This window comes from Zonotrichia albicollis, chromosome 20 (assembly GCF_047830755.1).
Source record: "Zonotrichia albicollis isolate bZonAlb1 chromosome 20, bZonAlb1.hap1, whole genome shotgun sequence".
In the NCBI taxonomy this organism is placed as follows: Eukaryota; Metazoa; Chordata; class Aves; order Passeriformes; family Passerellidae; genus Zonotrichia; species Zonotrichia albicollis.
The window spans coordinates 11378466-11388425 of NC_133838.1; the positions used below are offsets into that span (position 1 = coordinate 11378466).

Sequence of the window (9960 nt, forward strand, 5' to 3'; positions counted from 1 at the left end):
TTCCTCCTGAGGGAACAGCTCTGTGCTGGTTCTGCCCCCAAACCCTTTCTGCCCCATCCTGGGGGAGCTGGTGAGGCACAGAGAGCGCTGCCTGCCCCAAACAGGGGTCCTGGCACGGGGGTCTGGTTTGTCCTTGCTGTGGTGGCACCAAGAGGAGTCGGTGGCACCAAGTGGGATCGGTGCTTATCCCCCTCCCCAGAGACAGAACCGGGGCACGCAGTGCCACCCATCGGCTGGGGCAGAGCAAAGGAATATTTGAAATATTTGGAATATTTGAATATTTTCTCTCCCCCTGCTGTGGCTGTGATGTGGGGCGATCCTCTCGATCCCAAACCCGGGGATCGGCACCCCGACCCCTGTCCCCGCCAGGCCGCAGCGCTCTGCCGGCCGGCACGCAGCGGGTTAAACCTCCCCGTCTCGCTCACACTTGAGACGTCACCGTCACCAGTGGCGTGGGGGGGCCGGGGGGCTATGGTGGTCTTTGTGGTGCATTCGGCGGCAGCTGGCGCAGGGCGGCTCACGCACACACGGGCGGGCGCCTCGTCCCGCACCCCGCGCTCCGCAGCATCCCCGCACTCCGGACCGCCGCCTGCCCACGCCGCGGGCTGCCACGGCCACGGTGAGCGCGGGGACAGGGCTGCAGCAGGCCCGGGGACAGCGCAGGGCGGGGGGATGTCCCCAGGGACCCCGCTGGCAGCGGCTCCTCTCCGCGCTGGGCACCCCCGGCAGCGGGGAGGGAGGGGTGGGCGATGCCGGGGTGGCGATGCCGGGGTGGCGATGCCGGGCTGGGGTGGCGATGCCGGGCTGGGTTCGCCCCACCCGGGGTTGCTGCAGCCCCGCGGGGTCCCCGGTGGGTGCTGCGGCTCGGTCCCGGCTGGCAGCCCTGCGGTAATTGCGCGGCTCAGCCGCAGCCGCAGCCAGCACGGAGGAGCCCCCGCAGCCCCCGGCCCCACTCGAGGGGGGCTCAGCCCCACACATCCCTCCGGACACCGCTCCCGAAGCGGGGGGACCCCAATTCCACCCTGCCCCGGCTGATCCTGGGGTGGGATCTGTCCCTGCACCCCGATTCCTGGCATGAGCTGTGCCCCCATCATGGAAAATCCTTCGGGCGCCGCTCGCCCGAGCCTGCGGCGGTGCCGGCAGCGGCCGGGGGGTTCGGGGGGCTCGGTGAGCACCCAGCGAGCACTCGGGGGGCTGCGGGGAGAGGGGCAGAGCATGGGGAAGGGGCAGGCAGCCCCCGGCCGGAGCTGCGGCGCTGCACCAGGCTGCGGTGCCCAGGGCGATGCTGCAAAGGGACACAGCCCCAAAGCGGTGACACGGGGTGGCCGGAGCGCGGGGACATCGCTGCCCCTCCGGGCACTGCCGGCTCGGGGAGGGATGCTCCTGCATGCGGGATTTGGTCCTGCCTGGAGCAGGAGCGCGGGTTGGCCCCATCGCTGGGGTGTCCCCATGGAGGTGACACCGCCGTGGGTCCCCGTGGGGCAGGATGCTCGTGGGGAGCAGGGGAGGCGGCGCTGCGGGAACTGGAGCGTGGCTGGGGTGCAACGAGGCCACCGCAGGGAGGGACAGCAGCCGGGGCCACCTCGGGTGTGGCTGGGGACAGGGAGCCGCTGTTCCCAGCCCTCCTGTGGCAGCGCGTTCCTCTCTGAGCGCTGCCGGTTTGGGGGTGACTCTCGCCGGGGATTTGGGGTGCACAGTTCCCCCAGATCAGCGGTGGGCAGCCTGCACTGGGGGGAGCCCCTCACCCTCCTCACAGCCCCCCTGGCAGGGATGTGCCGTGACCCCCAAGCTAAGTGCCACCAGGGGGTTTAAGCACCTGGGACCAAGGAAAAGGGGTAAAACATGGGCTGAACCCCACGGGGAGCCCCCTTTACCCCAGCCCAAGGGGCTGCAGCGATCCCCAAACCAGCCCCTGGCACCAAACCCCAGCACCACAGCTCTGGGGTCACCCCGGGGTGTCCTCACACTGGGGACCATCCAGGCCCCCTCCCCGGGCACAGGCAGAGCTCAGCAGTGACAAATCCCAGCCCCGAGCTGCCCGTCAAGGACAACGGTGGCATGGGCATGAGGATGCCTGCACACTGGTCACAGCCTGTGTGTGCCAGTGCCAGGGCAGGGCAGGTGCCAATCTCCCACCCCACCAGCTGCCCTGGCACCCCAGGGATCCCCCAGCACCCTTTAAAAACACCCCAGTGCTCAGCAGGATGAACCTCGGGGTCACTGCACCACAGCAGCTCTGGGTGTGTTTGGTGCACCCCAGTCACCCCAAAATCCAGCTGCATTCAGGCTCGTGCATCCCAGTGCAAAGCCACCACTGAGTGGGCCTGGGGGGAGGAGGAGGAGGAGGAGGAGGAAGAGGAGGAAGGCAGAGCCATCCCTGTTGATGCCAAGGGTCTGTGCTGGGCTGGGGGGGCACAGCCCCATTCCAGGCACGAGGCCACCCCATCCCTCCCCTGCTGCTCCAGCTCTCCCTCTCCCCTTCCCCAGCCTCATTAATCAAACCCCAGCGCTTAATTACAGCCTGCTGAGTGCTGTGGCTGCTTCCTGGTGCCTGCTGACACCGTGGGGGCAATCCTGACCCCCCCATCCCTGTAGGAAAGGTGGGGTGCAGGGAATTGTCTGCAGGATTTGGGTTGTGGCTCATCGGCGCCATAAAGGGATCTTCACACAGAGCTCAGGAAAGAGTAAACCCAAGCACTGGAGCTGGCAAAGTCATCCCTGGGGATCTTGGCCTCTCCGAGGAGGGCTGGGGACAGATGGCTCCACTCTGGGGTGTCCCCGAGCTGCTGGCAGGTCCCACAAGGGGTGAAGAGGGACAGGGATGCTCAGCCCGATGCCAGTAAAAAATATCCAAGGTAAATGAGGTGAAGGCTGGTGGCAGCATGAGATAGAGAGCAGATGCAGTGTCCCTCCTGGTCACACACCCACCCACGGGTCCCCAGGGCCCTGTGGGGTGCCCTGACCCTCCTGCCCTCTGCCCACAGCTCCTTGCTGGCCCATGAAGTGACCCGGGTGGGTGGCACAGCCCTTGCTCCTGCCATAGCCACCGCTGCCACACCAGGCACTGAGGTAAGGACCCTCAGTGGGGTGGGTGGGAAGCTCTGGTGCTGGCACCAGACCCCCAAACCGAGTCTGTGGGGCACAATTCCTGCCTGGGGTCTCCCCTGTCCATGGGGGATGCCCAGGCCCATAACCCAGGGGATTGGCATGACACCATGGGGGTCACCTGGGGCTGCCCCCCATCCCTTGGGGATGCCAGGGCTGGAGAACTGGGGTGTCTCAGGGGTGGCAGAATGACCAGGGGTGCCCCAGGAGCACAAGGCTCTCACCCCTCTTCCCTTCCCACCTCAAGAAGTGCTGGGAGAGCTGTCACATTGCAGGGAATGCTCCCAGCAGCGTGCCCAGCCAGGAGGGATTGGGGTGGGCACAGAGAGGTGCCATGGTGGTGGCCTTTGGGGACTCAAGGATGCCATGGTGGTGGCCTTTGGGGACTCAGGGGTGTCATGGTGGTGGCCCTTGGGGGCTCAGGGGGGTTGGGGTGTCCTTCTGGTGGCACCGGTGCTGTTCCACTCTGTTCTGTTTCTCTCGCTCAGGTCTGCTGGCCATGGGCAACCTGATAAAGGTATTGGGCAAAGATTTAGAAAACTGTCCTCATTTTTTCCTGGATTTTGAAAGTAAGTCCCATGGGCAGGGTGGGCATGGGGAGGGCACCAGGGCTGCCACGGCAGCTGCTGTGCAGAGGACGGGGACAAGGCACAGTGTCCCCAAGCAGCCCCGTGTCCCCAGGTGCTTTGGGGCCCTGAAAAAGTCTCCAAAATGGGAACAGGGGACTGGGACTCCATCCCTTAGAGTGGGGCAGGTGTCCTGGCAGAGTGTGGGATGCAGGATGCAGCAGGAGCTGGCCTGGGAGCACCTCAGGCACACACCCAGTGCTGTTAGCTGATGGCACTGATGTCCCATCAGTGACAGTGCCAGGACAGGGACAGGCTGCAGGCTGAGGAAGGAGGAGAGAGTGATCCAGGAGGAGATGGAGATCCAGGAGGAGAGAATGATCCAGGATGAGGGAGTGATCCAGGATGAGGGAGTGATCCAGGAGGAGAGAATGATCCAGGATGAGGGAGTGATACAGGAGGAGGGAGTGATACAGGAGGAGGGAGAGATCCAGGAGGAGAGAATGATCCAGGATGAGAGAGTGATCTAGGAGGAGGGAGTGGTGATCCAGGAGGAGATGGAGATCCAGGAGGAGGGAGTGGTGATCCGTGCCACCTGCACTGCTGGGAAGGTCAGAGCGGTGGCTGCAGCCTGCGCCGAGGGATGGGGAGCAGGGACCAGCCTCAGCTTCCCTGGATCTGGGAAAGCACAGCTCTGGGCCCCCCAGGCTGGGCACAGGGGGGTACACGGTGGATGCCAGGCCGGGCACAGCCCCAGGGCTCCCCTGGTTCCTGAATTCCTCCAGGGCACAGCTCAGAGCAGGAGTGAGAAGCGTGAATAGAGTGCAGTCGCATCTGCCCATGCCAGCCCTGTCCCCAGCTCCATCCCCAGTGGATGCACAGCTCCCCACACCGCCTCTGACTCCAGCACCCCCCAAAACACCCAGGCTGGGGTCACACAGCCCCCCACTCCCACAGCGAGGATCCTTCTTGTTCCTCCTGGCTCCTTTGAGACAGCACAACCTTCTCCTGCCTCCAGCCCCCTCCAGAGCCCCCGGCACAGTTCTGGGGCTCCCCAGGACCCCTCTGCACTAGAGATGGGGCTTGGCTGTCACCAAACTCCGGGGACTTCAGGGTTTTTCCGACGGCTTCTCCTCCCTTCGCTCCTCCCTCTCCATCACCCATCCACAGCGCTCATCACCATCGGGGGGGAAGAGGCTGCACCGGGGCTGTGGGGTCACCCCCGGAGCCCCCCAAGCCCCCCGGGAGCATTGGGGGGAGGACGGGGCTCCGGCCACCGCCGCTGCCCGCAGCCCAGCGCCTCTTCCCCGGGCTCCACCTCACCATCATGCTTTTGTTCCTCTTGTTTCTTCTCTTGCAGGTTTCACATGGGGAACCTTCTAAAAGTGTTGACTTATAACGAACTTGACCAAGGCCCTAATTTTTTCCTTGACTTTGAAAGTGAGATGGGATTTTTATTTTCCGGTTTTTCGTTCCGTACTTAATCCTGAGTTCCACATCCGCACCATTTTGAGTTCTTTGTCCCCATCGCATCGCGCCCATCCCAGACGTCCTCCCCAACCTTTGCCATCCGGGGGTGTCCCCGGGGAGGGGGGCCAGGCCTGTGGCCGGGGGCTGTCGCTCCTCACCTCTTTCCTGGGGTTCTTTGCAGCCTCTTGGGGCTGAGGGGACCCTTTGTGGTGAGCAGCACCGCGGGCACAGGGCAGCCAGGACTCACCCTCACCCTATCCCCGCTCACGGCTTGGCTCGAGCTGGGGCAAGGAGAACGGAGCAGGGGCAAATCCGGCCAGGAAGGGCTGCAGGCTGGCAGGGGAGCCGCGCCGGGGGTGCTGGCACCCCGCTCTGGCTCTGCCCTGGCCGGGCCCCGCTCAGAGCCCTCCGGGTTTCTCTCCCCGGGGCGCTGCCCTGCAGATGCGCAGCCCACGGAGGCCGAGACGGCGGTGTGGAACCAGGTGAACGCCGTGCTGGAGGAGGCGCAGACCATCCTGGCCGAGCTGCAGAGCTACACGGGCGCCGGGCAGGAGATCCGAGAGGTGGGTGATGTTCTGCAGAGATAATCAAAACTCCACTACTTTTGTGAAAGTTGTAAAGTTGTTTGTGTCGCAGACATCTTTTATGAAAAATCCTTTCCTTAGGATTTTTCCTCCTGAGAAGCTGAAAAGCCTCAGGAACAAAATGTAAACAATGGTTATCTGCTGCTGTGGAATGAAACAGGTGCATCTGTGATTGGCCCATGTTGGTTGTTTGTAATTAATGGCCAGTCACAGTCCAGCTGGCTTGGACAGAGAGTCTGAGCCACAAACCTTTGTTATCATTCCTGTTCTATTCTTAGCCAGCCTTCTGATGAAGTCCTTTCTTCTATTCTTTTAGTATAGTTTTAATGTAATATATATCATAAAATAATAAATCAGCCTTCTGAAACATGGAGTCAGATCCTCATCTCTTCCCTCATCCTCAGACCCCTGTGAACACCATGTTTATTACAGCGCTGGACGCGTGTGGGAATCGTTCCCTTAAAATGACATGCGTACTTCTGGGAACTTCAGGTCCCTTTTTATCCCCTCTCAAATACATATGCATACAATTTCACAATAGGTTCATACATATTCATTTTTACGAATTTCTTCTGTGTTGCATATTCTGATTCTCACTAACCAATCTAGTATAATACACAAATCCTATAGCATTTCTATACAGCCTATAAGAATCACTAAATTACTATATTATGCTACATTTTAAACCCTAAAAACTCCTCTTTGGGCCCCTTCTACCAAGCTGGCAGGGTCTGCTCTGACCCTTGGGCCTGTCTGCAAGCAGAGGGTGTTGTTCCATCAAAAGGGGATTACCTTCAGCTGGCCACACCATTGTTTTCCAGTTGTTCAGTAACTAAAGGATCTCAAAGCTTGCTTTCATTTCAATCTCACTTATAGTTTCCATATTCTCAAAATCTTTTAGCCAGACAATCATATTGATAAGGCTTTCCTGTTTCACCTTCCCCAACGCTCCCCTCGCAGGCCATCCAGAACCCCGGGGACCTGCGGCTGCAGGAGCGCGCCTGGAGCGCCGTGTGCCCCCTGGTCGCCAAGCTGAAACGCTTCTACGAGTTCTCCCTGCGCCTGGGTGAGTGCCTGAGCCCCCTGCATCACCCTGTGCATCCCTGAGGCCTGGCCATGGAGGGTGTGCTCAGCTGGGGACGCTGCGCCGTGCCTCAGTTTCCCCTCGGCCTGTGGGGGCCTTCACCAAGACCTCCACGATCAGCATGAGTGGTTTTGGGTCACAGCTGTGTGGTCACAGCCACGCCACAGCAGCTGTGATCCCTGGGCTGGAGGATGGGGATCCCAGGGATCTGAGGGTGGTGCTGCTCACTGGGGGCCTCAGGATGAGGGGAGGGACAGGGTGGAGGTGCAGAGGGGGACAGGGGTGCTCTGTCCCCAGAGAACGCCCTGCGGAGCCTGCTGGAGGCCCTCACCAGCCCGCCCTACGCCCCGACCCAGCACCTGGAGCGCGAGCAGGCCCTGGCCAAGCAGTTCGCCGAGATCCTGCACTTCACCCTCAGCTTCGACGAGCTCAAGGTGCCTCCCCGTGCGGGGTGACAGCGAGGGGGACCCCACACCGGGACCCTGCGAGTCCCTTGGCTCCCCTAACCGTGGTGTCCCCCCCTCAGATGACCAACCCCGCCATCCAGAACGACTTCAGCTACTACAGACGGACCATCAGCCGGAACCGCATCAACAACCTGCAGGTGGGAGGACTCTGCTGCTCCCCCGGCCTCCCCCAGGGGTTCACAGGGCTGGGGATGGCTTTGGGGGGGCTCAGCCACCCCAGTGACCCCCAGCACACCCCCAGCTGGATGCTGAGAGCGAGGTGAACAACGAGATGGCCAACAGGATGTCCCTGTTCTACGCCGAGGCCACCCCCATGCTGAAAACCCTCAGCAACGCCACCACCAAGTTCGTGTCAGAGGTGAGGGGGCCTGGGGGGACCCTCAGGAAGGGCAGAAACCCCCTCCAGCCCCCACACACGGGTCAAACAGCAGCTGGGACATGTTGGCTTTCAGAACAAGACCCTCCCCATCGAGGACACGACCGACTGCCTGAGCACCATGGCCTGCGTGTGCAGGGTGATGCTGGAGACGCCGTGAGTGCCCCACTTTGGGGTTTGGGGGGGACACCTCGCTCCTGGGGTCCCCGTGCCACCCCTGCCAGGCTCAGGCAGCCTCTCTGCTCACCCAGGGAGTACCGGAGCCGCTTCACCAACACCGAGACCCTGCTCTTCTGCATGAGGGTGATGGTCGGTGTCATCATCCTCTACGACCACGTGCACCCCGTGGGGGCCTTTGCCAAGACCTCCAAGATTGATGTGAGTGGTTTTGGGGTCACAGCTGGGGGGTCACAGCCACGCCACAGCAGCCGTGATCCTTGGGCTTGAGGATGGGGTGGAAAGGGGATCCCAGGGGTCTCAGGGTGCTGGTGTTCACTGGGGGCCTCAGGACGAGGGAAGACATGAGGATCTGACTTCATGTTTCAGAGGGCTGATTTATCATTTTATTATTTATATTATTATATATTTTTATTATATATTATAATATATTATGATATATTATTATATTATAATTTATTATGATTATATATATTTTATTATATATATTATTACAGTATATAGTATATACTGTATACTATATACTATATACTATATACTATATACTATATACTATATACTATATACTATATTATATATTATATATTATATATTATATATTATATATTATATATTACAACTATACTAAAAGAATAGAAGAAAGGATTTCATCAGAAGGCTAGCAAGCAATAGAAAAGAATGGAATGATAATAAAATCTTGTGGCTGACCAGACAGTCCGGACAGCTGGACTGTGATTGGCCATCAATTAAAAACAACCTTATGAGATCAATCCCAGATGCACCTGTTGCATTCCACAGCAGCAGATAACCATTGTTTACATTTTGTTCCTGAGGCTTTTCAGCTTCTCAGGAGGAAATATCCTAAGGAAAGGATTTTTCATAAAATATGTCTGTGGCATCACAGCCCCTCTCTGATGGAGCTTTGCTCTGTGCCCCCTTTAGATGAAAGGCTGCATTAAAGTCCTGAAGGACCAACCCTCAACCAGCACCGAGGGGCTCCTGAACGCTCTGAGGTGAGGCGGGGGCTCGGGGACACAGCTTGGGGAGTGGGGACAGCAGAGAGGGACCCTGCTGTGACCTGTGTCCCCTCCCCACCCAGGTACACCACTCGGCACCTCAACGACGACACCACGTCCAAACAGATCCGGGCCCTGCTGCAGTGAGGGCGGCGTGGCCACCGGGGCCGCAGTCACCGTGTCACCCATGACCATACAGCTCATTTTGTACAGAGGGAAAAGGGACAGCGAGGAACGCACAGAAACGCTAAAAACAAATCAAACCGGGTCCGGGCTCCTGCCCCCCTCCCCAACCCCTTCCCAGCCCCAAATCAGCGCCTGCTCCTGGACACGAGGTGTGGGTGACACCATGGGTGGCACCGTGGGGACACGGGACAGGGGCCAGGCAGGAGAGACCCGGGCAAGGGAATGCTGGTGGGGCTGGCAGCAGGGTGCCCATGGCACGGGGGCACCTTGGGCAGGGGGCAGCTGGTGCCCCTGTCCCCATGCTGGTCCCCAAGAGGAGGAGGAGGATGAGGAGGAGAAGGAAGAAGTATCCCTGTGGATCTGCACTGACTCTGGAGGAAACGGCTCAGTCTCACCTGGTAGATTTTTAATACGAGCAATTAAACCCACACTCACCTCTTCTTTTCTACATTTTTTTTTTTTTGGGTGTGAAATAAAATTACATTTAATCTGTTCGTGGCTGCAGCCGTGTCCCCTCTCCGTGACACCCTGCGGGACAAATGCCACCTCTGACAGTGACCAAGAGCGACAAGAGCCCCAGCCCAGCCCTCTCCTTGCAGCTGCAGACTGGGAGCACTGGAGATGCTGCTGGAGGCCGGTTCTGGCTGCCAGGGCCGGTGCCTTTGCCGGCAGATGGCCCTGTGACACCGCGACAGGCAGCCCGGCTGGCCCCAGCCGTGCCAAACCAGCCCTGGGGCACCCACCCGTGCCAAGCCAGCCAAGTCAGTGCTGGCCCCACCTGTGCCAAGCCAAACCTCCTGGTCCCACCCGTGCCAAGTCAGCCCTAGTGGTCTCATCCGTGCCAAACCAGCCCTGGGGGCACCCACCCGGCCTCGCACCCACAGCCCCCCGAGCTGGGGCTGTGTCACCCCTCAGGGGACCCTCAGAGT

The 9960-nt window shown here is 60.1% G+C and overlaps 1 protein-coding gene across 2 annotated transcripts; it reads left to right on the forward strand.

Annotated features, from left to right (window-relative positions):
• The first annotated feature begins 421 nt into the window (after positions 1-421).
• LOC102069430 (CYFIP-related Rac1 interactor A) lies at positions 422-9525 on the forward strand. 2 transcript variants are annotated; one of them, XM_074555434.1, is made up of 13 exons: positions 422-619; positions 2985-3069; positions 3594-3674; positions 5032-5111; positions 5583-5704; positions 6686-6791; positions 7107-7243; positions 7336-7413; positions 7518-7634; positions 7729-7808; positions 7904-8030; positions 8772-8842; positions 8929-9525. In XM_074555434.1, exons 4-13 carry the CDS (start codon positions 5039-5041, stop codon positions 8990-8992), a joined length of 975 nt encoding a protein of 324 aa, XP_074411535.1. In that variant the 5' UTR covers positions 422-619; positions 2985-3069; positions 3594-3674; positions 5032-5038; the 3' UTR covers positions 8993-9525. The 2 variants fall into 2 exon arrangements, with proteins under 2 accessions (XP_074411535.1, XP_074411536.1); XM_074555435.1 differs by lacking the exon at positions 5032-5111.
• Positions 9526-9960: the final 435 nt, after the last annotated feature.

What these genes read in the sequence shown, in the direction of transcription:
- LOC102069430 (XM_074555434.1), top strand. Translation starts at nt 5,039, where the DNA reads ATGGGGAACCTTCTAAAAGTGTTGACTTATAACGAACTTGACCAAGGC. An exon ending in CCACCAAGTTCGTGTCAGAG is followed by an intron (nt 7,635 to 7,728) that starts GTGAGGGGGCCT and finishes GTTGGCTTTCAG; the next exon opens with AACAAGACCCTCCCCATCGA. An exon ending in GGGCTCCTGAACGCTCTGAG is followed by an intron (nt 8,843 to 8,928) that starts GTGAGGCGGGGG and finishes CTCCCCACCCAG; the next exon opens with GTACACCACTCGGCACCTCA.